The 26,647-nt window shown below is 44.4% G+C and overlaps 1 protein-coding gene across 1 annotated transcript in view; it reads right to left on the reverse strand.

Annotated features, from left to right (window-relative positions):
* Positions 1 to 2,425: 2,425 nt before the first annotated feature.
* NUB1 (negative regulator of ubiquitin like proteins 1) overlaps positions 2,426 to 26,647 on the reverse strand; it is a 260,190-nt gene continuing 235,968 nt past the window's right edge. Inside the window, exons 14-15 of the mRNA XM_085632023.1 lie at positions 22,057 to 22,234; positions 2,426 to 4,858 (exon numbers count right to left, since the gene is read on the reverse strand). Of these exons, the coding sequence (XP_085488149.1) occupies positions 4,671 to 4,858; positions 22,057 to 22,234 (366 nt within the window). The 3' untranslated portion in view covers positions 2,426 to 4,670. The remainder of the gene's footprint in view (positions 4,859 to 22,056; positions 22,235 to 26,647) is intronic.

Raw genomic sequence — 26,647 nt, forward strand, 5'->3', positions numbered from 1 at the left:
CTCATGACGGAACCGTTCCGTCATGGCCCCGCCCGCGCTCGAACCCTTCAGCACCGCGGAGGAATCCGCGCAGCGCTGAAGGGGTTAAAGCACTTCATGTTTATCAAAACATCACATTGTTTTTGCTAAATATTGATCTTAGTGCACTTGGCTTCCCAAATTCACATCATCTCCCTCATTATGCAAGGTATAATGGTTCAAGTTTGTTTTCCTTTTCTTTTGCTTTTCCCTTTACCATTTGTCTTGTTATGAGGTGAGATGGTAAAGACTGAATGGCCAATGGTTTATATTGTTATTGTGACTGGCCAAATAATTGTCATTTTATTCATGTGATGTTTTTTGGCTGAAGTGATCCGTAACTATACAGTCATTAAGCCATGCTGCTATCTTTTCTACATTTGGTCTCATCAGTCCTTTGTATAATTACAGCTGTGTTCTATAACCAACATATCAGATATGCAAAAACAAACACTGTTTAGTGTGCTCTGGGTAGGAAGGGCTCTTGATAGTAACAGTACGTGAAGACTGTAGGCCCTGAATGACATACTAAGTGTAAAGTTTCCTGCAATTACAATGAGTGATAAATGGATGCAAGCCACAAAGACAGGGTGGTAGCACTGTGTCCCAGGAGCTTTAATTTACATTGCCTCAAGATGCAAATGGCCAAACATTCAATGACCATTAAGTGTTTCAACGTCTTACTATACCATAAAAAAGGTTTACATTCCAACATGTACCTTAAAAATAATATTGAACAACGCAGAAAGCCATTAACGAGTCCTGTGTAATAGACAATTGTAGCCATGCCATTGTCTTTTTTTTTTTTTTTTACATTTTATTCTTAGATTAGAAGAAACAAATAGTATAAAACACTATAATCAATCTCTCATAACACTACATTAGAGTGCATGGTATTCCAATTTTACATTTACACATATAGGATCTCCAACTCCTCCACCCCGCAGACCTCGCTTATTTATCTAAAGTTTGTGGCACGTAATTAGCCTCTATCCAGAGTCTTGATTAAAAGAGAAGAAAATACATTTTACACTTTGATAAACCTCAGGTGTATCTACCAGGTGTCAGCGTACTGTACAAAGAATAACTCTACAATGGCGATCTCTTACAAATAAGCCAATAACTCACTCATACCATAAACTAATAAAAAGATTAATACGCTTAAAGGCATCATCCAAACAAATCTTGTAGCAACAAGGAAAAGCCATATAGGGTAGTACTCAAAATGGAAGGTGAAGGAATGGAAGGCAGGGTATGCGGGCGAAGCAGTGTGGGGAGGAGAAATGAAAAGGAAGGGAAGAAGAGGGCTCCTGGAAGGAGCCATGAAGAGAGGATGGGAGGCACTGTTTAAGTGGAGCGAGTTACTTCTCTAAATTTTAAGTATATTGTGAAGTGAGTTCCACAGGGGGAAGGTTGCGCAGAACCAAGGCTGATTTGAGGCTGTTTGTTGGTTAATTTTTACTTTTTAATTCAAATGTGGAAGTGTCCTTCCTCCTCAGATCCTTCATTCCACAAGAGACTTTCAATGCTTGATGGAGGTAGCCTGGTTGTTGAAGATATAAGACTTTAACATGATGCATGTCGTTTTAAATTTGATTGATTCGTCTCAGGGATGTAAGTCAAGCTCCCTAAAAACAAATGTAATGCAATAACACTTTTTGGTGTCGGATATTAGTCCGGCTGTACAGTGGAGATTTACTAGGGTGCTCATAGTTTATTTCTGTTGCTCAACAAGGTGTCATTGCCATGGTTAATGTAGGAAATGAAAAGCATTTGTGCAGCAAGTGTTAAGTCAGATGTTTGTAGCAGCACTTTTAGTATTGGTTTCTTTTTTTTTGTACAGTCAGTTAATAGAGGGTTAAACCATAAACCCAGAGTTTTGACTTCAGATTCCGTCCATTGATTGAATCTAACTGAATAAACTTTACATAGTCAGTTTACATAATCACTGTTTTTGGTTTTCATGTGCAGAAACATATTTTTAGGTGGGAGTTTGAATAAGAGCTGTGTCAGTTTTTCACGTTTCTGTATTGATTAGGTGTATGGACAATGGATCACACAGTGGTCAGGCTTGGAACAAGTTAATTTCTTAGGGCCTCTCAATTCTCTCTGGACTTTAGAAATGGGTTTTAAAACTGATTATGGAAATGAAGCAAAGGAACAGATGGTATATAGGAACATTACTGGCTGTTTTTATTGGTGTGGTCTAGAGGGCAAGGTACAATGTCTATTTGATGAATCTGACTTGTATACAGCAGAAATGTCATTACTTGGTCAATGCATTTCACTTGACTAAAACATTTGTGTAGCATATATGCTTCCAATACAGGGGGAGGAATCACAAAGTAAAATATAATTTCCCATCTGCGTTTAAAACAAAATCAAACACTTATAGGTCAAAAACTCATTTAGCTTTTAATGCAACTTGTTTATTTCAAATAAATCATAATATAACATACTAACAAATCCAACAAACATTACAAATAAAGGGCTTACAATCTTATACAACAAAAATAAATTATTCCTCCATCAATTAGCAGTCTTTAAAATTACTAATCAGTTTATTCATCTTTGTTATTTTCATGCTTCGTAAATGATTGCCCACAGAAAGCAATTTGTAATAAAAAGCATGAAAAACTGAAGGGAAATCCTGTTAGAAAGAGCAGATGTTAAACTTTAAAAGGCAGAAAAGTTCTTGTGCAAAACCAGATTTTCCTAAACTGAACTAATATAATTTGGTAGCTCAACACCTAGAAATAAACAAATGCAAGAATACATAGTCTGCATACTGCCAGTTGTTAGTGTACAATAAAAAAGACCATTCTTTAAGTGGACAATGATTTATGCTTGCAACATTGTTGATACATTAATAGTCCACAAATGATATGTGGCGATTAAAAACACTAAATATTGGAAAATTGCATATTTTCTCAATATTTCTAAACTAATGTTTACAATTGGTAGTCTTGCTTTGATCAGTTACAGATTAAAACTGTGTTGCTGGTGTTCCTGAGTCTCGGTCTGATTTCTCAATTGACACTCATACCCTGCACGAGAAACTTACATTTTCTCAGTCATTACAGGAATCAAATCACTGCTGATGTATTATTCAATTTTAAGGCTTCGGATTTGGTACAAAAATATATTTCAGTAAATAAATAAGAAGCCTTTCATCAGACAATAGATAAAACAACTAAAGATCATGCATTAAGTAGAAATATTATCGTAGTCAGTCTTATATTCCATATTTAAATATATTAAAATTAGTATAGTATCAAAGTGGCTTAGAATTCACAGGTAATGAAAATATTCGGTTAATTTCAATTGTGACCCTCATTTCAAGATAGGATGAAGATAACTTGTCGATGCAAAGAGTACAAATATAACTAATTTGGAGATGTTTAGCATTTTTTCTCTTCACTGGGATTTGAATTATTTCAGACATTTTACATTTTAAAATAAATACATGCAAATGACTGCAATTTGTTCATACCCACGTGCCTTTCAATTTGGTGATGTGTGAATGGGTCGTTCAAACAAATTGACTGAACAATTACATTGTTTCTTACAGGCACACTTGAAATATATTTGTTATCAACAAATGACACCATAGATGAGCATTTGTTCATATCTTGCAATACAGCAAACCCATGGTGTGTTATACACAATTCAAAACAAGAGCCCAAATTAAAGACATAAGAACATGAATATTGGTACACATTACGCAATTCTCTAAGGACGGGTATACAATCATTATTAATAAGCAAAAACAACAAGATTAAATCTATAACACATTGAAATTAATATTTTCACTTAGACCCCCTACGATTGGCGCCAATAACCAAATTCGAGTTTATGAAAACAAAATGGAAAAAACTTCAGCTATCGTATGCTATTTTCATAGGAAGAATCTTGTCAGGACAAGGTCTTGAGGGGTTTAGGCATTACACCAAACAACTAACTTGTAAATCTCCGGGATGTACATCATTTAGCACTGAAAGTTTGGTTATAATGTCATGAGCAACTCGATATAGATAGTCACACAGGACTTCATGCTTTCTTTAACCCTTTGCATTCTTGTTTTTTTTTATTTTAACAGCTCTGTAAAGCATTCAGTAAACCTCCAACAAAAAGGGCTCAAGCTACGCAAACGTCAGGCTTGCCACTTTAAACATTTACAACATTTCACTTGCCATGACATGGGCTGTAAGGTGCTATTTTAATTGCCTCTTTTGTGTTCTGCAGTAAGTACTTTTGAGTGCTTAAATTGAATTGCTGAATTCATCTATTTGTACTCGCCACATGATGCTATTAATTGCTAGGCATTGAAAAGTCCACAGAAATATTCCTTTGATTTCAAAGTGCATGTTGCAGTCCAAAATTACATTTGCATCAGTATCCAATTTTAGGAGCCATAAGATTTGTTTTTAATCTGCATGCATAAGAGATGACACACATTTAAAATCAACAAATGATGAACTACAAATGAACATACCCAGGCAAGGTTCGCAAAATTAAGTGCTACATATAAAATCGAAACAAATCCAAGTGCTTGTAAAACCAAATACCAAAGCCCAAAGTCCAAACAGTTTGATGGTGCAGGTATCAAAGATTTACTTTATCAAAAGTATAACATATCCTTATCTTTATGTTTAGGCATTTGGAGAGTTTGCAGCTCCTACACTCTCTATGTAAGATAAATATTCTGCAATAACAAGTCCCTCTTCTTCTAGAGTTAAATCAAGATAATCCTCTTCATGCTCTGGGATATCATCCAAGATTTCCTTCACTGAATCTTCTTCTGCCTCTTTTGCACTTTCTTCTCCTTCCTTTGAGGTTCCTAAAATAAAATGTAAAAATAAAAATAAACTATTTACAACTTGAACCCAGAAAATGTCTAAACAAAGATGAAGTTATTATACTAGCACATTTTAAATTCATGCTAAAACAAAAAACAAAATATAAAATACATCCCGGCTAATAACAATAAATATTAAATATCCAAAATGTCCATTTGATGACATATCTTATTGACAGAGCCTATGTTACTTCTAGGTCCAGTGCTTTATTGGGTTTAATTCATAGTGAAAACTACCTGAGATTTTTTCTGTAAAGTTGAGAACCCAAGGTACATTGATTCCTGGTTGGAAAGTGTGCCATACTCTGAATGCGACAGGCTCTGACCTTCAAAGGATAGTTATTGAAGAAAAACACAACGCTGTTCAAATCTCACGTTATGTCCTTCTCTCTTCAAAAGGCAAGTACTTACTTTATATGGCATTTGAAACAACTTGACTAAACACGTCAAGTTAATCGTAAAATGGATATCAACACAGCAACTCCTGACTCCAATGACAATTCATTAATCATTAATGAGTATGTTATTTACACAATAGACATCTGTCCGTGGCATGTAGTGCTGCAGAGTCACATGCTGTGCATACTCCCACCATCTAGTGTTGGGCCCATATGTGTGCAAATTGTTTGTCTTCGAAGAAGTCTTCCGAGTCACGAGGTTTGGTCATTCCTCCTCTTGCTAGTATTGAGCATGGGTGTCAACTCCATTGTTAGATTGTTGTCACCAGAAAGCGGGTGAGTATAGAATATAACGCAAAGTGATGTATAGAGAGATGTCCATGCAAATGAGGAAAGTAATATAGAACTGGCTAAAAACAAGTAAGTAACATTTTACGTTTGAGGCATGTGTGGCTGTAGATACACATGCTGTGCATAGACTGTATAGTAGTCCTCCAAAAGCGGTGGCTAGCCTGTGGGTGTTGCAGTACTTTAAGAAAATGTACAGAGTACTGCCTGGCCAATGTTGGCGGGCTATGAAATTCACACTATAGTGTTTCGTAAAGGTGTGTGGAAGAGACCACATAGCTACTTTGAAATGTCAGCTAATGGAACATTCCCCAGGAAGGCCATGGTGGCTCCTGGGAAGAACAGGTAAGGTTCTCTTAGCTTTTGCATAGCGGGCTTGGAAGCATTTGACTATCCACATGGCAATGCCTGATTTGGAGACGGCCCTCCCTTCTGCCACTGACGCTGGTTGAGGGAACAATACAGAGAGTTCTATGGTTTGGTTCAGGTGGAACTGAGAAACCAATTCAGGAAGAAATGTAGGGTTACTACGGAGGACAATCTTATCCCTGTGTACTTGGAGGAAGGGTTCTTCTAGGGTCAGGGCCTGGACCTCACAGCAACGCCGAAGAGAAGTGATGACAATAAAAAAAAAAAAAACTTTCAGGAGAGGACCTGGAAGAAACCAGGGTGGAGAGGCTCAAAAGGGGGACTCATAAGTCATGTGAGTGTGATATTGATGTTCCATGATGGAGCTGGTGGGGTCCGAGGAGGGACTACCCGTTTGAGTCCTTCCATGAAAGCTTAGATAACTGGTATTTTGAAAAGGGATATTTGTTCCCTATTTTGTAGGTAAGCAGCCACAGAGGCTAGATGGATCCGAATTACCCCTAAGAAAACAACTCATGCCTCTTTTTCGGTTTTCCTAAGGGAGGTACTGAAGGGGTTCCTCCATTTTAACCCAGATGGCTCTGTCATATCTGTTCAAGAGTCCCACAGTATTGGTAATATGCCAGTGGTTTTCAGACTGACCCACAACTCATTTCCCTGTTGTGTCTAATCGTTTCCTTTCCATATCCGGCCGGGGGAGCGTCTCTGGTTGTTTGGGAGTTGGCCCTTTTCCGTGCCATATGAACTATAAGGGAGTAGGGAGGAAGCTGGCCCCGAATATGAACAGGATCTGATGGGGATGATTTATATATTTATATTTTATATCAAGTCAGGGAGTAATTAGAGGAGCCCGTAATGGACCCTAAAAAATGTCACCTGTGTTGTGCAACATACCATATAGCATGGGGAGGTATTGAGTAGTGCATTGTGTAAAGGAGAAGGTCTCGAAAAGGAAATCCTCCTCGTTTGGGTCTGAATAGAGGGGAAGTTTAAAGTAAGCTGCTGCCCTGCAGAGGAGTTCCTTGAATATGGAGGAATAATCTCTGGGGATCAGCAAGCTGGGTAAAGGTCAGGGTCAGTGTCCCTTGGAGAGTCTACGTCATAAGTGTCCCAGGGATCTGGCTGTGGGAAAACATGAATAGGGTCCTCCCCCTCTATGTCTCCTATGCATGGAAGAGGTGACCCCTGTGGAGTGTAGGGTAGAGGGGATCTTTATGAGAGGAGTGTGAAGATGGTGACTTCTGCATTTCCTGTGGTGGTGATGGAGGAGCAGGAAGTGAACTGGTGTCTTTTTCTACTCTCTTCCTTTGCTTGAAAGGTGGAGCAATATCCGAAGCTTCCTGGAAAGAAAGCTTACGTTTTGGAGGCTGTATGGCAATTCCAGGTGGTCATGCGATAATCTGGCCCGTCTGCGGATGGATAGCGAAATGCTTCTGTTGAGCATTTATTTTCTCTTAGAGCCGATGGAGGAGTGGCTCGACTCTTTTGGCCCGGACGGTGGTCGACTTCGACACTGAAGGTTTCTGTGCCGGAGTGGTCTTTGGTGCCAGGACATTAAAAGGAATGTGGATAGCTGTATCCCTGACTATCCAAAAATAGAGCATTAATCTTGGGTCTAGGTTCCTACAATACGGAGAAGTAAGTAGTCTTTAAAATTTTGCTTTTCCTAAGTTGGCAAACATATTTTTTACAGCTTTCCTCAATCATTAAAAGGTTGATTTAGGTTATCATTGGTGATATCACACTCCTGGGTCTCAGACTGGATTATGCTTACTGTGTGAGCCTGTTCATTTGTATACCTGGCCTTCAATTGCTGTGAAGTCTATACACCTGGTATGAGACAGGAAAATATAGTTTGAGCTACCCTCAACAGGTTCCTCATCCTCCATCTACCATGCTTCTTCAGGTAACGAATGATGAGGTAGCACATCACAGAATTGTCTGTATGAATCACTCTGTTGCATGGGATTGCTGATCTGAATGTCTTCAGAATGGGGGTGGGTCGAATGTAGTCTAATGATGAGATAAAGGACTCCTTTTGGCTAGCCCTACCTAGAGAGCAATAGAACACTGGCAAGGGAAGCTTCTAGTGTGGTGCTGTCCACCTTAGGTTCATTTGTCTGCCAGGTGTGATGGTTATGTAAAAATGCTAGCTGGTTGCCTAGTATGCCAGGCAGCTTATTTTGAAAATGATAGAGGCTTGGAGGAGGGTTTAGCGTAATTCCATCAGGCAGGACTGATGCACTCAAAATTCTTTATGCCTTTGATGAGAGGTGCAGCCACTTTCAGAGTGCCTTTCATGGTGAAGCTTGCAGATAGGTTTTCTTGGCAATGTAATATTTGAAGTAGACGAGTAAATGGTGAAACCAAGTGATTTTGTGGTTGCTATCAGATGGGGTTAATTTATCCAAGTCCATGCCAGAGAGCCAGACTCAAACTTGTGATTGTTTGTGACTATTGGTGAACAACAGAAATTCTATTATTGTCGGGTAAAGTTTTAGGAAGTAGCTTCAATTCTAGATAGGAATGAGCCAGGTTTTGAATTGATTGAGGTCATGAGTAGTGGAGATTTTCAGGTAGAGTTGAGTTCAATGCTGTACTAATGGATCATGATGTTGGTGTTAGTAAGTAGGACTTCATGAGATTCCATGTGGGATCAGGAGGGAGTCCTGAGCCAGTCTGCAGGAGAAGAGTAATTTCTGGGGTCTTCACTTCGAATTCCCATTTGGACGAAGTGCTGTAGGTTAGCGAGGTAGGAAGAACTATTGTAGGACCATGTTAGAGAAGCCAGGCATGATGCAGCACATAGATTAGTGCTTGGTGGTCAATGCTGTGGAAGGGCGAATACAGGTTAAGGACGGTCAAGAGGTTGGGTCATTCAAGGCGGCACTGCTTCTGCCACAGATAGATTTAAAACCAGATTGACAGCCCTGTAGGAAACTTTGCTGACCTGATACTGTAATTGAATGATTACATAAAGAAAAAAATAACATGAATTCAAAAACCAATGTTTTAAGAACATCATCCCCCCTCTCACATCATTAAACAAAAACCTCAGAGACCGGTGTCTTCCCTTGCTTTGGCCCATTGGGTTTTACGGATTATAGCTTATATTGATACACTAATATTTAGGTCTTATTGTCAGGTATAAAAGTCTCTACCCACAATTTTTGTGCTGTTCTCCTTTTATGTTCATGTACCTCAGCTGTGAGCAGACTTCAACTTATTTATTAGCTTTACTTTCAAGCTGATTGTGCCCACTGATCCTGGTACCCTCCTAGAGATTTACTGCTCCATTTTTGTCATGGTTTTGGACTGTCACCAAGATGTGGTGTATGTTCTGGTTGACAATAGGATAAATAATGAAAATAACATTAGGCAACACTTGTGGGCTGGGAAGGAAAATCACCAAAAGGGTAATGAAGCGGACAGGTTGTACGAGAGGACAGTGAGATAGGATTCTTTATGTAAAATGTACTAGAATATTTAATTATATTTCAAGAGGTATAGAATAAGTTGAGTTTGAATAATAATTTTACAAGGACCTACTGATGAGCCATGCTTTTGGTCCAGTGAGCTATACACCTTCAGATATCTCCCAAGCCTCTATGAAAGATGCTACTATGCTGGCGAAAGGTTTACAGACAATACACATATCTACGATATGAGAAGAACTGCACTTGTATTTCCTTAGAGACCTTGAGAAACTCACAAAGCCATGATAACAGGAGGAAGGCCGCTTTGGGTAGCTTGATTGTCAGGAGGTGTTGTGAACAAATAGGGGATAATCATCTCCACATTTCAGTTAATATAATTTTAATAATTGCACAGGGTATACGAATGGGCATCAAATATACAGAATACAGGAAAAGGTTTACAAGTGTGAGACGTCAAGTGGAGGAGTGTAGATTTCATCATATGATCTGGCAATATGTTGAGATACAACAATTGTGGGGGGGGGTACAGCAACATGTATTTAATGTAATCTGCAGGAAGATGATGAAGGGCAAATCCAAATTTAGTCTGCCAGGCATCCGGAAAAGGTCATACATCACAGGAGGGTATTTGTTGCTACTGAAGCAGACCTAGCTAGCAGCCATGAAAGATATGGGTATTTTATAGGGAGCAGCTACTACACCCACACTTACCAGATTTCCAGATGGAAGCAGTGAATAGATTATTGTATGATCCTGGAGATGATGGTAAGGAAGCTAAAGTGAATCTCTGAAAGCTAAAGCTTCAATCACTCCAAGATGTGGTGTGGGATTAAGCATTGAGTGCCAAATACCCCTGGTCCTAGAGCTACTTCAGGATTCGAGTGATCTCTCAACAAGAACTCATCTGGTTGTCAACTAGAGGAGAGGACTTGACCAAAGCCATTCGGTGCTTGTCCTTTTTTGTGCCACCTATGCCTCAGGAGAGAGCGAGCTCATACACAAGGACTGGTGGAGACATGCCACTTTCACTTTCTTTCGAGGCAAGACCTCTTGATGCCTGACTCAGCAACATTTTACCTCTCAACAACATCCTATAGTTCTAATCATGGCTTTAACACTAACCTGAAAATGTGATTCTGTGAGTTACTTAATTCTCCTGTGCCTAAAACAGTAAATATGTGGAAATGTATAAAAGTGTTAAATATGTCAAATGTAATGTCATCTAATGATGTTTTGGAGATTGAAGATGTGCATGGCATCCACCAAAAGGCTACCAGCCAGACCCTTTATACATTCTCCACTTACTATGCGGGCTTATATTCCACCACAGGAGCAATAAATCCAACACAGATAGTAGAGTACCCAGAGGTCATTGCATTGGGATGGTTGAGTGATGCCCAGTGTCTATTCCTAATGCAGTCATGTTGGCCACTATCGCTGAGCAATAGCGATGTTAAAATCTTTCCCAAGCTGACTACTAGTTGCTTAACACTCCTCATACAAGAATTGGCAAGTCCAGACTAGTCTGGTTTAATTCCGGGCCGCTCACAGCTCACAATCTGCACACCTTGTCGCCTTATTGCAGCACCTTTATATGAAGGCAATTTGTTTTAAAAGCCTCCAAGGTGTTCGATTATTTTGAATGGGAATATGTGTTCACAATCTTTCAACAGATGGGTATGCCGCATCTATTTTTGCATTTTATCTGACTACTTTACACTTCACCAATAGCAAGAGTGCGCATCAACAATATCTTATCTGAACCTAGTGCGATCAAGCATGGGGCATTAAAGGATTGTCCCTTCTCCCCCATCCCTTTTGCATGCGCCTTGAAACCTCTAGCCGCAAAGCTGCGACAGTTGTCTTTTGAGTATGCATATTGGTACACCATCAGATATATTTTCTAATATCCTTGTATACAGACGACATGACACTATAAATTAGGAATCCTAGTGAGTATCTCAATAATATCTTAAGCAAATATATTCAATTTGGAACATTATCAGGAGTCTTTATCAACTGGAATAAATCCACAAACTTTCTTCTGACTGACAAAACTGCTAAAGTCATACCCGACTACTCATTAGTGGGGTGTACAGATTCTATAAAATAACTGGGAATATGGATCAACTGAGATAGGAAAGTTGGTATGCGTAAAAAAATATAGCACAGTGCTAGATAAAATAAATGATTCAATAACAAACTAGATTTTATTGCCACTTTCACTTGAAGGTCGTTTCAGGAAAATTAAGATGGTAATACTTTTGAAGCATCTTTATCACTTTGTGAACATACCTATTCCACTCTCTTCCTCCTTTTTTCCAAAAACTCAGAACATAACTAATCAGGCTGGCTTGGGAAGGCAAGCAACCTAGAGTCAGGTGGAACACTCTTATTAGCCTTTCGTGGGGGATGAGGTGGTTTGAAGCTCCAAATCTGTAACTACACTACCGCTGTGCCCAGGCTGACTTTGCTATATACTGGCATCAGCCTTCACCCTATTGACCATACTGTGGTAGAAAGGGACGCTGTACCCCCAATCCACCTTTCATCTATGATTGGAATACTAGTCCCACGATATACTCGATCTATTGCCACTACCACATGCACCGCAATTGCCTGGGATAGTCTACACAAAGAAATGGGGTTAAATATTGCCTATTCACCCGCATGTCTCTCAGCCATCACCCACTATTGCTGGTTACCCATAAAAGGAAGGCAATACCACAGCTAACTTTCCTGTGGCTTCATGAAATGGTGGAAGAAGCTAATTTTATCACACTAAGCAAATTTAAGGGAACTAGATCATACACACCTCTTGGTGTGCTTCTATGCTATAGGCTGCATAGTATCTGCAAAAAAAGTCTCCCTATTTCCGTGCTTAACCTAAATATTTCTCTAACCGGGAATTGGTGTTGGGAGCCAAAACCACCAGTCACTTATTATCTACATTATATCACTCGGCACAAGACGAATTGCATTTGCCACTCCTGCGTGGGCTGGGAGGTAGAACTGGCAGATTTTGAAAGAGGTTTGGTGGTTTTGTGGAACAAAAACTAGGATGATCTCGTCAAGCACTAAAGCACAAGTTACTTACCTTCGGTAACGATATATCTGTGAGAGACATTAGTTAGTGATAGATTCCTTACCTTAGAATATCCCCAGGCGTCAGACTGGATCCGGAAAGTTTTCGTCAGGAGTACCCCTGCGCGTCGGTAGGCGTCGTCGTGTAGCTCCGCGTACATCGCTGGCGTCGTAGTCGCAGAGATGACGTCGCTGGAGCTACTTAGAAGCGCCACACCCACGCGCACCGACGTCGGTTCTGTACATGACTTTCCGCGCCAGGAACGCAGAGCCATGCAAGATACTGACCACTGGTGCATTGAAACTAGGGCCCTGAAAGGGATGACCTTAACCCTAGAAATCAGTTCGCAGAACGGGGAGGATGGGTGGGTCGGTAAGGAATCTATCACTAACTAATGTCTCTTACAGATATATCGTTACCGAAGGTAAGTAACTTGTGCATCTGAAAGAGACACGTTAGTGATAGATTCCTTACCTTAGAATAGATCCCCCAGCAATACTAACCCCAGTGGTGGTCACACGGCCAAAGAATCAGTCTCTCCGTACTTGGCTGTCCAGGCAATAATGCTTAGTAAAAGTGTGCAGTGAGGCCCACGTAGCTGCCTGACAGATGTCTTGCAGTCGGACCCCACGTCCCAATGCAGTAGTAGCTGCTGTCGCCGTGGTAGAATGGGCGCGTAACCCCACCGGAGGTTCCTTTTTAGCCAGAGATTAGCAAGCTTCAATACACAAGACGACCCAGCGGGAGATAGTCCTCTTGTGTACAGCCCGGCCTTTCTTGGCGCCTACATAGCCAACAAAGAGCTGGTCATACACCCGGAACGGTTGTGTGCGATTCAGGTAAAATGAGAGCGCACGTTTTGGGTCCAGACGGTGGAGCCTCTTTTCCTCTCTGGAAGGATGCGGAGGCGTAAAGAAAGTGGGAAAGGTGATAGTTTGCCCAATGTGAAAGGCAGTAACGACCTTTGGCAAGAAGGAAGGACGAGTGCGAAGCACAACTTTGTCCGGATGAACAGACAGAAAAGGAGGTTTACAGGAAAGAGCCTGGAGCTCACCCACTCTCCTAGCGGAGGTGATGGCAACCAGGAAAGCAGTCTTTAATGTCAATAAATGAAGAGAACAATTGTGCAGCGGCTCAAAGGGAGCGCACATTAAATAGGTAAGAACCAGATTCAAGTCCCACTGCGGCATCACAAAAGGACTAGGAGGGAAAAGGTGAGTAATGCCTTTGAGAAATCTATTTATAACAGGGGACTTGAAAAGAGAGGCCTTATCAGGGAGCCTGAGAAAGGTCGAGATTGCAGAAAGGTAGCCCTTAATAGTGCCCAGAGCAGAGCCCTGCCGGGCCAAAGACAGAAGGAACAAGATGACTTCTGAAAGAGGGGCAGAAAGGGGATGCACAGCCTTCGCTGTGCACCATGCAACAAATTTGTTCCACCTGCAGGCGTATACCGATTTAGTGGAGGGACGCCTGGCTGATAGAATGATATCACAGACTTCAGGAGGCAAGTCAAATGGAATCAACTGTCGCCGCTCAATCTTCACGCAAGGAGGTGGAGGCTGGACAGGTTCGGGTGGAGTACCGTCCCCTGCTGCTGCAACAGAAGATCCTCCCGAAGAGGCAGTCGGATCGGGGGATCCGCACTCATACTGAGTAGGTCGGGATACCGAACACTTCGAGCCCAGTCCGGAGCCACAAGAATGACTTGGGCCCGGTCGCACCTGATCTTCTTCAGCACTCTGGGCAGAAGTGGTATAGGTGGAAAGGCATACAACAGACTGCAACTCCACTCGTGGCGAAAAGCGTCACTGAGAGAGTGCCGCCTTGGAAATTCCAACGCGCAGAACTGCTGCCATTGCGCGTTCTCTTCGGTGGTGAATAGATCTAACCAAGGCTCTCTTGAAAGAGACCTTGCGCACCTCAGAGTGAAGATGCCATTAGTGATCAATCATGCAACTGCGGCAGAGTTGATCTGCCCTGGCGTTCAAAGAACCTGCCAAGTGTTGGACCACCAAGGAAATGCCTTGACGTTCCAGCCATGTCCAGAGACGCAGGGCCTCCTGACATAAGGTTCACGACCCCACCCCGCCTTACTTGTTGCAGTACCACATGGCAGTGGTGTTGTCTGTGAACACCTGCACTACCCTCCCCTTGACAGAGGGAAGGAATTCCTTAAGTGCAAGTAGGATCGCCCGGAGCTCCAGAAGGTTGATATAGAGCCTGGACTCCGCCAGAGACCAGTGGCCTCTGATCTCCGCCTCTCCCATGTGGCCGCCTCATCCCAGGAGGGACGCATCAGTCACCATTGTGTACTCCGGTTGGGGAAGGGAGAGTGACCTGCCGCTGACCCATTGCTGGTTCGTGAGCCGCCACTGCAACTGTTGTGCAGTGCCCTCTGAGATCTCGACGTACTCGGACAAGTTGTCCTGATGTTGCGCCCACTGGAACTTCAGGTCCCACTGCAGAGTCCGCATATGCCAACTGGCATGATTTGTTAGCAGGATGCAGGAGGCCATGAGGCCCAGCAGCCTCAAGGTCATCCTGACCGGAACCCAGGACAAGGGCCGAAAGATCGGAATCATAGCCAGAATGTCCCGAACTCGCTGTTCGGGAGAATAAACCAGAAACTGCGCCGTGTCCAGAACTGCTCCGATGAAGAGGAGCCTCTGAGAGGGAATCAGGTGCGACTTCGGCTTGTTGATGGAGAACCCCAGCAAATGCAGGAGGTCAGCTGTAGTCTGGAGGTGGGAGACGACTGCCTGGGGTGAGACTGCCTTCAGCAACCAGTCGTCGAGAAAGGGAAAGACTGAAACCCCCGATCTGTGCAGATGAACTGCAACCACCGCCATCACTTTCGTGAACACCAGAGGGGTGCTGGTAAGGCCAAAAGGGAGCACGGTGAACTGAAAGTGCCCGTGGCCTACCGTGAACCGGAGGTAACGCCGGTGGGCCGGCAGGACGGGGATTAGAAAGTAAGCGTCCTGCAAGTCCAACGCTACCATCCAGTCTTGCGGGTCTAGGGCAGATAAGACCTGAGCAAGTGTGAGCATCTTGAACTTCTCCTTCCGGAGGAAGCGATTGACGTTCAGAAGGTCCAAGATAGGACGCAGGCCTTTTTCCTTCTTTGGAATTAAGAAGTAGTGGGAATGACCACCATGACCTGCTTCTGGCGTCGGAACGCGCTCGATGGCCCCCTGGGCCAAGAGGGCCGCAACTTCCTGCTGGAGAAGTGCTAAGTGATCCCCCGACATGCGGTGGTACTGAGGTGGCATGGCTGGAGGGGTAGTCTTGAAGGGGAGGGAGTAGCCCCTTTGGACTATCTGTAAAACCCACCTGTCCGAAGTGATGGTGCACCAGTGGGGGAGATGATCGCGAATCCTGCCGCCCAGTGGCATTTGGTGGGCCTGAAACACCGGACTAGAAAGGTTTGGAGGCAGTGATGGCAGGGGAGGTGGTGGACTGACATGCCCGCTGGCCCCATGACCCACCTCGGCGGGTCCCACGTCCACGCGGAGACTGTTGCTGCGCAGGCCTGTGGCTTTGAAACTAACGTGTTTGAGTGCCCCTTCCTTGACCACGAAAGGAGTGAAAGGTAGACGCCGAAGGAGTGCGTGTAGCCGACAGGCCTAAGGACTTAGCTGTAGCCCGCGAGTCCTTAAAGCGCTCCAACGTGACGGCGTAGCGCCACTGTCGTGGAAATCGCTCTGCCTAGCGAGTTCGGCGGTGTCAAGGCCACAATGAATAGTGAACTTAGCTGCATCTTTCCCCTCAGCAATTGCTTGAGAGAGCACCGTACGGGCCTCCTCCGGACACTGAGGCAGCACCTGCGCCACCGTATCCCACACAAAGTGTGAATAACAGGCCAAGAGGCATTGGGTGTTCACAGACCGCAACCCTGAGCTGGCGGAAGGGAAAATCTTCTTCCCAAATTGCTCCAGTTTCTTAGATTCCCTGTCCGGAGGTGCGGAAGGGAATGCGCTGGGTGTCGCAGAGGCTTGGACAATCAAGCTCTCAGGGGTTGGGTGTTGGGAGAGGAAAATGGGGTCGGCCGGGCGATGGCGTCGGGCCACGTTCCTACCCACAGGAGCCACTGTGCTGAGCCTGGAACAGGTGCCTAAAAGAACGTCTGAAAGTGCGTCATTGAAGGGCAGCAGCTTCTCCGCGGAGGAAGACGCTGGCCGAAGCACTTCTGTCAGGAGGTTAGTCCTGACGGCCACTGTAGGGAGCTCGAGGTAAAGAGCCTCGGCCGTCCTACGTAACAACTCTGAATAAGTACCACCCTCCTCCGTAGCCATGGTAGAAGGAGACAGTGCGCCAGGTTCTGTAGAAAAATCCAGTCCACCTGCGTCCTCCAAACCCTCTTCCCAGTCCGGCTCCAACTCAAATTGGGCTGCGAGAGGGCCTTCAGACCCCTCCCAGTCCTTCCCATCCTTGGTAACCTGCAGAGCAGGTGGGAAAGAAGGTGGGTGGATAAAGGGAAAGAAATATCCCATCGGCGTCGGAATCAGCACGAAGAGGGGTCGTGGTCGCGCCCCAGGCAGTAGAGATACTCGCGGTGCGGGTCTTTCACCGACATCATGCGGGGACAAGCCTCGCAAGACTTGAAACCGGGCATCCCTATACACCAGGAGTCAAAGACTCAAAAGAACAGAGACAAAAAGTCCCAAAAATCACAGTCAAAAATTCACTGGGGGTACCGCTGTCTCTGGATGTGCGCTTGCTGGCGCAGAAAAGGAAAGAACAGACGTCAGCGCACGTGGGCGCCTCTAAGTAGCTCCAGCGACGTCATCTCGGGGACTAAGACGCCAGCAACGCACGCGGAGCTGCACAACGACACCTACCGACGCGCAGGGGTACTGCTGACGAAAACTTTCCAGATCAAGTCTGACACCTGGGGATATTCTAAGGTAAGGAATCTATTAGTAACGTGTCTCTTTCAGATCTGCGCATCATACATTATAACTACCTTCAAACGGCATATTACACTCCAAAGCTACTCTGGAAGCTTGGCCTCAAAGTAGATTCTAACTGTGCACAATCCAGCTCACTGGAAACAGGATTTCTGCATCTAGCATGGTCCTGTGCTGGGGTACATCTTTACTGACGAGAGATCCGGCAGCCTTGACTGCCTTAGCCGTGTGTATAATCCAGCTGGATCCCATAGTAAAAGCTCTAGAATTTCCACACTAGGGGTTTATCACACTGGCTCTCTTACTTGTAGAAACGGCAGGTAGCCTATCACTGTGGAAGAGGCAGATTCCCTCAATTTAAACAATGGCTGTCTGTTCTTGTCTGTTCTTGTCTATTGCAATAAACAGCTAGAATTTCACACAGAACGGATGCCACGGTGGTCCAAGCCCAGGGATATCTGGGATTCTCTTAAAACATACTTGCTCAAAGCTGTTATGAGATAGGATTGCCCGACCTAAAAGGGCAGACAGATGCAAAGCCTAATTCTGTAACATCATGTGCCCACTGTGGTTTGATTAGGGATGCGGCGATCCGGCAGGCCACTAGATTTTACTGTTTTTACATAAATATGTGAACTGTGCCTTGGTGTAACAGATTGGAGACATTCCTCATGCGGGTACTGACTTCCTTAGCAAATACAGTTATTAAAAGGTGCCTCTTTGCAATGACTGATATAACTTTACCGCTGTTTGTTAAAATGGCAAATAAAAGAAATGTAAAATTCACTGTCCAATTTAAATGTCAAAAGCACAAATTTATTTTTACACTCTTGTATTGTTTCCCAGCACCACTATTAATGTACAGTGATCTACTGCTGCCCATCTGGGCACAGAGTTTTTAAAAGGGAAATGGTTGTTGAGTCAGAGAGCAAGAGGTGTCGTCTTAAGAAAAAGTGAAAGAGGCCTGTCTCCATCATTCCTTGTGCATGATCTCACTCTCTCCTGACGCACAAGTGGCTTAAACAAGCATTTGCAATGCAATAGGTCTCACATTTATGCAAGTTTGAGCTATTGACATTGGAAATGACAATGCCTTTTATTTATGTTTTAAAAACGAAAACAAAAAAAAGAAGGCATTGTCATTTGCAATGTCACTAGCTCAAACTCTCGTAAATGTGAGTGTTAGACAGACAGAGTGTTGGACAGACAGACAGTGTGTGAGATAGACAGACAGTTCGATAGACAGCCAGTCAGAGTGTTAGACAGACAGAGATAGCAAGAGATAGATAGATACATACATAAACAGAGATAGACAGACTGAAAGAGAGATAGAGAAAAAGAGAGAGCAATAGATCGATCGATCGATCGATCGAGAGACATCTATGCCGATGTCGAAACTTTATGAAGAAGTCTGACTGATTTCCTTTACTTACTTCAGACCAATTATTATCCCCACCACTTTCAAAAACTACAACCCCCCACACTTTTGAGCAAATGTGACAGGAAGCAGAGGGCAGTGTATGAGCAAGGAAGGCAGTGTTTGTGTGTAGAGAGGATAGTGTGTTGGAAAAATGAACAACATTCTGTAATTGTAAAAGGAAAACATGGCTTACATGTCTCATCCCCTTCCGATTGTAATTCATCACAATTTATATTTAGAATTGTAACATGAGATGCCGCCCCTCAATAATTTTGTGAACCTGGTTTCAATCCCCATTGTACAGAGGCATGATCAGCCATGTCCGAACGATGTCTGAAACAAATAAGAGGGTGATACTAGAAATGGACTGCCTGTGGAGAAACGGAGATAATGGTGGATAGGCAGCTGGCTCTGACGTGGGCGTGTGCAGGGGAAGCAGCCGCATGTCAGGCCTTCCTGACATATGAGTGGATCTTTAACTTTCCCGCCAGCCAACTAAATAAACATTAGGCATTCGCTCCATTTCTTTTATACTATTCTCTTTCCGGATAAGACTTTCAACTAAAAAGAGGCAACAATATAACCAAGTGATCTAATTATGTATGAGAACAACTCGATTTGCTTAGCGCCTGCTAAAGAACTGTTGACCGCTCCGAACTCTATAATTAACAGGTGGACTGTTATTGGAAATAGTCGCACGGTTCTCATTTTATCGACTCCAAGAGATGAAAGGCAGAGTTCCCCCCACTAAGATCTTAACACATGACTTGCAGATGTCACCAGATGTCAGCAGCTAGTGCTGACTGAGCCAATGCACGCTTCGGATTCTAATAACGTTTCAATAAATTAGTGTGTGAAAATCTCTCTAGAACATGTCGGATAATTAGGATGCATAGATTGAAGTTAAACGTATTTGTTGCTCTGTCAAGGGCGGGCTTGCACGAGAAAACAAATCCCATTTAGCACAATATTTTTCTGAAAATAACGTGCCTAGAACAGATGCACGCAAATGAAAAAGAGAATGATGGCTTGTTATTTAGTGATTACTACTGCATAGATTTTCCCTACGTCTAAATACCTTTTAATGATAAATCCTGTTTTCAGTGCACTTCACAAAAAATAAACTGGCCAGTTTTGTAATCAGAAAGTCCTGCCTATATCACGGGCTGCCATAATTAATCTTTATGTCAGCGCTGCGGTATGGCGTCTGGCGAGCTAACTAGCACCTTGGGCCGGAGGTGACAAGTCAGCAGGCCCTCAGGTCCGGCCTTTCTCTGGACAGGGAGACTGCGGACTACCCGACCCTCCCTCGGCAAGTCTCTCAACGCCAGGGACGCGTGTTACTCGTGACAGTGCTCCGTTGTCAATGAGCACATCGCCTCAGTGAAAACCGACCCTCCTGTCTCTGAAACACCGCAATGGGTGACACTGCATCCACCGCGCTGCAAGCGCATTAGCTTTCTTGCTCGTCAGCTGCTCTGGCTCGCACACGCCTTCCGTGGCACAGCATCTCACGTGCACACCCACCTCTGCATAGCATCAATTACATCTCTGCATCACAAACTCTCGCCTCTCTGAACAGCATGAAATTCCCAACCACAGAGCCTTCCTTACACACACATATACATACCTCTGCACAACATTACTACACACAACTGTGTTATACACACACACATATCTTTGTGACGCATTTCAAAGCACATGACGCCGCATATGGCAGCTATTATAAACACAAACAAATAAAAGTCGCACACAGCGTTCCAACAGTCCCCCTGAACCCTCTCCACACAGATTCATTGAAACACACCTCTAGGCACAGCATCTCACAAACACACACCTCTCGTATTAATTTGCTCCACCACCACCGCAGCACAAGTAACACAACCAGAGCGCCTCTAAAATGGAAGTCACTTGGCGTCTGTGTACTTTAGATAAATGTTTGGTTTTCTGCAGCATTCCATACCGCCTAATGATGCTCTTCCTGTGAACCGAAAGGGACTCGGGCCCAGAACACACATCATACATGCAAGCAATAAACACCAGCCTATGTTTATACACACAAGTAACAGACAACCATCAGTGCCCATCACAAGCAACAATAGCGGTGCCATTCCAGAGGTAGTATGATTACAATCCTTATAGCAATCGCTCGAGTAGGGAAGCAATTCGGCGCGTTACTGCTGACGCCTTGAAGGGTCCCCGGGAGCTTCCGATATGATCTGGAGCCGACGGGGGGAGGGAGGGAAAGTGAAAGTGCGCCATGCGCGCGCTGTGTTGAAATGCCAGCCCTACGCGGAGACAGGAGATGTGCACGCGTACGGAATGCACATCTCCTGTCCGTACGCATGCACATGTCCTGTTCCCCTTCGGCCAAGAAACCGACGACAATAGATATCGCCAAGGCGAGCTGCGAATGCGCTGCGTCGCAAGGCGAGACCTAAGAACAGAAACACAAGCACTTAGAAGCTTTGGTAAAGTCTTCCTCTCTGGTTGACAACAAGACTTCTTATTGGGAGATCTCTCATACCCTTGAGCTGCACTAGGCCCAAGAGATATTAGAATGTCCACCCAGAAGTGACAGAAGCTTCAGCTTGCAGAGTCTCTTGATGTCGCGTACCATGATCTCCAAGATCATTCATTAATCTATTCAGTGCTTCCATCTGGAAACCTGGGAAGTATGGGTGTAGCATCTGCTCCCCAATTTACAGATATAGCTGCACTATATAAATACCTATACATACATATATACATACATTGAGCTCTGTCCAAGTTCTTAAAGCACTAAGACAATTAGATCTTGGTGCACTGGTCAATCTAGGACTTCAGGGCACTCACAGTCTCAGGTAACCAAGTACACAACAGATTTCTTCCAATAACTAACTTTTCCAGATGAGTTTGATTTCAGTTTTACTGCTCAAGGCCTCAAGTTATGTAAAACAAAATTAACACTGTATGTTGGGCAATGTACTGCTCTCCAGATGCAACTGAAGGAAATGCAGCAGACTGAATTTTCACAGTTGATGAATGTGTAATGGGGAAGGCAAAGTAAAGTGTAGGAGCCGGGAGGGAATCCTCTTTTTCTCAGCTGCTTGTTAACACACACATTGTATCGTGATGAAGCCCCAACCAGAGTGAGGTACAATACAAGAGATGGAGACAAATAATGGATTGAAAGACCCATTAACAGAAAGATAGACCTAGGTCCATCCTTACCTGCAATGGAATCTGTGGAACTCTCTCCCTGTTCCGGCAATTGCGACAGCATGTTTAATAGTTCAGGTGCAAGAACCCCTTGATTGTGAACCAACGTTTGTGCTGCCAGTTCAACGTTCCCTCTGTACAGCTGCAGAGCTTCCTTTGCTGCCTCTGGACTGAATCCCATGTATGTTAACTAAGAAAAAACACAGTACAATGTCTCAAAAACATTACTTTCATTAAACAAGATAAAATGCATCACTACCGGCACAATTCTGCAGTACGGCAGGTAGTAGCAGTGGGCGATGCTTAAATAGCGTATCTGCTGCTACCCATAAAACAAGTTTCTAAACGTATTTAAAAGTGTTGGTCCGAGCTTTGTAATTCTATTATTCACCGTCTATCAAATATATATCTCAAAATTTTCAAAACAAGGGGTTGATAAACGTTCAAACAAACAGCACTAGCTGTGACAAATTCTTCCTAAAGTGAACCATTGCTTTCATGGCCCAGGGAGCACATACCGTTAGACTTCTTGCTGACTGTCCCAGTTTTTCTTTTGAAGAGAGGACAGTTAGTTAATTAATGCTGGTCAGGGAGATGCTAAAAAGAGAATCAGCTGTCTTCTCTGAGAATTGTCTCATAAATAACTGAAAGTGATTCATTCTTTTAATTCATTCTTTCTGGAGCTATGCTGTGGTATGAGTGTACTTGGTACACACAGGCCATTCCATAATGAGCCACCTTCAAAATAATCCACAAACCTCTCATTTTCTTTGCTCAGTGGGATGGAATACAAGTATGACCCGGTCCTCCTGGTTGTGGGGTAAAGCCTGGGATTGGGAGGTGTGGACTTTTCATTGGAAGTTGGATGATGCAAAAGAAAGATCTGCTCACCTTAATATGCTTGCAAGACGACCAGTGGCGTAACGTAAATTGATAGGATCCCCAGGAAACTGTAAAGAGGAATCCCTTAGTCTGCTATATCTGAAGATGTTCATTGGCCTTGGACTGAATGGGGGCCCCATGCAGAGTTGGGGAGCCCCTGAAAGGGCACCTCACCGCAAGCGCTTGTATTACTCCGCTGAAGATGGCCGTTGGCTGTCACACTGGTGCATGGTGTTACCATGAGAATGCAAAGCGCCCCAGATGATGCGGTTCCACCCAGCACATAGTCATTTATGAGTGGCAGCATCATGGTGTGGTACATATAGGCAAACAGTCAAAAACAGGAGAGTGAGAAAGACGAGCAAATGGATGACTAGAAGAAAGAAGACACAGTGAGATCTCTGAAGGGTGGGAGAAAAAGGTCTGCTAATGCTGAAGACTGCGCTGACCACTGTAGTGATTTCCTCAGAATAGGAACAGAGAAAAGGAAAATGTGAACACGTTTGTTTGTGATTTGGTTGTTTTGGGAATATAGTCAAGGGGGGACTCGAGATTGTGCTTTTTTGGGCTCGTGCTGGGCAGGCGTGCCATCAGACATTACCAGGCTTCAATGCCTTTGAGGCATTGCAGTACTGAATTTGTCACTGTGCAGGGTGAGATTTTGGGCATTGGGTTCGTGGGGGTGACCTTTTCACCATAGATCAGGTATTTGGCTCTGATTTTGATTTTTAAGGGATTTGCCAGGGCAACATAGGCACAAAGACACACATATATGGATCACGCGATGTTCAAGAGACTGCAACGTGTTATATGGGGAGGACAAGGGTGCTACTGGGACTACATGCTACCCTAAACTTTGGGATTCTATTGAAGATCCCAACACTGAGTAAACGCATGTTGGGATGAAGACTAGGTGACCTCAGTGACGGGTGGCTGTATCAATAGTGCTAATTTGAGGCCAAATGGGCAAAGGACCACCCCAGCATCAGGATACCCGGAGAGGCCAGTCCTGTAGCTGCTGCAGTGAGGCATACTGGGAAGCATGCATGGTCTTTGATAAAGGGCATAAAGGATTGGGCCATAAGGTCGCCAAGAGGGTTGGCCTCAAAGAAGCTACTTGCAACCAGACTAGGTCTGTTGATGGGCCTGAATAATGCTGGTCACCGGGTGATTCCAGCTATATAGGGGCTGACACGAGGAATCCCAGGGTTGTTTATCATTTTCCAGAACTGGTAAAAAAACAAAAACTAGGACTCGTCCTAAGGTCTACCATGTAGTTTAAGAACTAGAATAAAACACTCTTTCTAAACTATATGCAATGAAGACATGACAAGCAAAAAAGCGATTGTCCAGGATTAGTACTGGATGCCAGCTTTATGAAAAGGCACAAAGGAGGCACCCATAAACTTACAAAGTCCTGCACTGAGTACCAGAACACTGGTCAGAACACTGGTGCCTTTGTCACTAGTACAAAAGCACAGAAAAATCCTTTTATGAACTCCTTTATTTGTCTACACAAGAACAGAAATGGAGCAGTCTGTTCTCTTAAATGAAGAAATTGTTGCAAGTTGGATTTTTAGGGTGGATTTGGCTACATGTACGAGATATGTTAAAAGCTATGTGAGCTGTGAAGAGCCCTGGTGCATGTCCATCTCCTGGTACTACTGGCAAAATCTATTCCTTATCAGTACATGTATTCAGGTCATGGGATCCAGCTTGATACATCCTGGAGATATGCAGGATTCCAGGTGGTCTTGTAGAGGAGGGCACACATGCTTATGTGGCCCCTTCTATAATATTAATCATGCCAGCACACATTATGAGCGTGCAATCCAATGTGGTGTTTGTAGGAGAGAAGGATCTGCTTCTTACAGTTACCCCCACTTTTTGCTGATGTTTCACTGTTTTTCGACTTAGTCTGACTGGGATCCGGCTAATCAGGACCCCAGTCTATCTACTTTATCTCTAAATTGATTACCAGTACCTCAGGTACACTCCAGATTGTATTCTGGGGTACCCTTATAAGTCCCTAGTATTTGGTATACTATATACCTAGGGCATAGGTACCCCAGAGGCCTCTCAGGGGCTGAAGCATGTATTATGCCACCCCTAGGAGACCATTCAAAATGACACAAGAGGTCTGCTACAGCAGCCTGTGTAAGGTGGCGCATGCACCCCTTACTTAGATATAGGTTCACAATATCTATCCATATCACTGCACATATAAACCTATCAGTCACCCCTATGGCAGGCCTTATCAATCCTGAAGGCAGGGTGCTGGGTTTTATGTGAGAGGGTGCCCATGCATGAGCAGAGCTCCTCTGCAGCCTTCGGAACCTCTATTCTGGGGTTGTTTGTGATGCAGCCATACCATATATACTTAAGTGCATTATAACCTCGCGGTAAATGCTAACTTTAAAACGGCTGCATGAAAACATGCCGTGTTTGGTGTCAAACACCTTTGAATCATACCTCCACACCCGTAACTGGTGTGGGAGGTATGATTCCACCCTACTAGAGGGAGAAATATGACAGCACCGGTACACCTGGTACCAGCTTTGTAAACCCTGGCATCACAAAATGGATGCATCCAGCCACAGACACGAGTCTGCCCTCCTGCTGCTGGACGAAACTCCGTCAGGGGTCGGCTGGACAATAGGTTTCCTGTCACAGGGAGATGTGACCACCTCCCAGACAGGCTTTAGTGAATTGGGGCTGGGTGGGTGCACTCAGAGTGCTTTGATGTCTGCACTGGGGGCACAATCGGTGTCCCTGTGCATAGTCCAGCTCAAACCGGTTGCAGGGGCTACTAGCCCCTGCTCTGGCGCGAAACTGGACAAAGGACATGGGTGTAGCCACCCCTCTGTCCTGACCCTCCTATAGGTCGGTTCCCAGAGTTTGTCCCAACCCTTCCTTGGGCATAAAGTAGGAACCCCTGGCTACAGGACTTTAAATTTACCTGGACGAAATTCTGCTACAGACACCAAGTACTTCAACTATCTACACTACGCTGGATGACCGAAGAATCTCCCTTGAAGTAAAGGAGTTACTCCCCTGCAAGGCAGGCACCTAAAATGCATCTGACCGGTTTGCATCTACGCAGCTCCTGACCGACTCAGTAGATTGTGCAACACAGGAGGTGGGTTCCTAAGCTTCCCCGAGGCCAACCAGTGCTCTCAGCAAACCTGAGATCCGCAGCCCTCGTGGGGACCGTGCAACCCGAACCCCTGGACACAGTGCACATTTGCAGCAGCATATGCTTTTTGGCGATCCCTGAGGCTGTGCTTGGGCTACTTGTAGTCTAGACCCCGAGCAGTAATTCCACTTAAGACTACTGGCCTACACTCCACAAGTGTTCCGTGGGCTGGTATTTAGTGATTGCTCTCGAGGTCCCTTCGCGGTCCCTGGTCCGTCGACCTGAGGGTCCCTGATGAGGGGACTGTAACTTTAAGTGGGCTTACCTGGTTGCTCCAGACCTGCCCCGACTCTCCATTGCTTGGGGAGTCCTCAGGACCTTGCTGGTCCACACCGAAGCATCTTGTCTCTGCCCGCGTGGGTTGCAGTTGCCAAGGCTTGTTGGTCTCCAATCCGGACACTGACCCCCACCAGCACTCGACATCCTAAGTGGAATAGATCGCCTGCGGACTTTGTTCATCGTCGACGTCTCCTGGTCCCCGCGGCTGCAGAGTCAAGCTTCACCTCATCGCACCTGAAACACCCG

Source organism: Triturus cristatus, chromosome 10, assembly GCF_964204655.1.
Source record: "Triturus cristatus chromosome 10, aTriCri1.1, whole genome shotgun sequence".
NCBI lineage: Eukaryota > Metazoa > Chordata > Amphibia > Caudata > Salamandridae > Triturus > Triturus cristatus.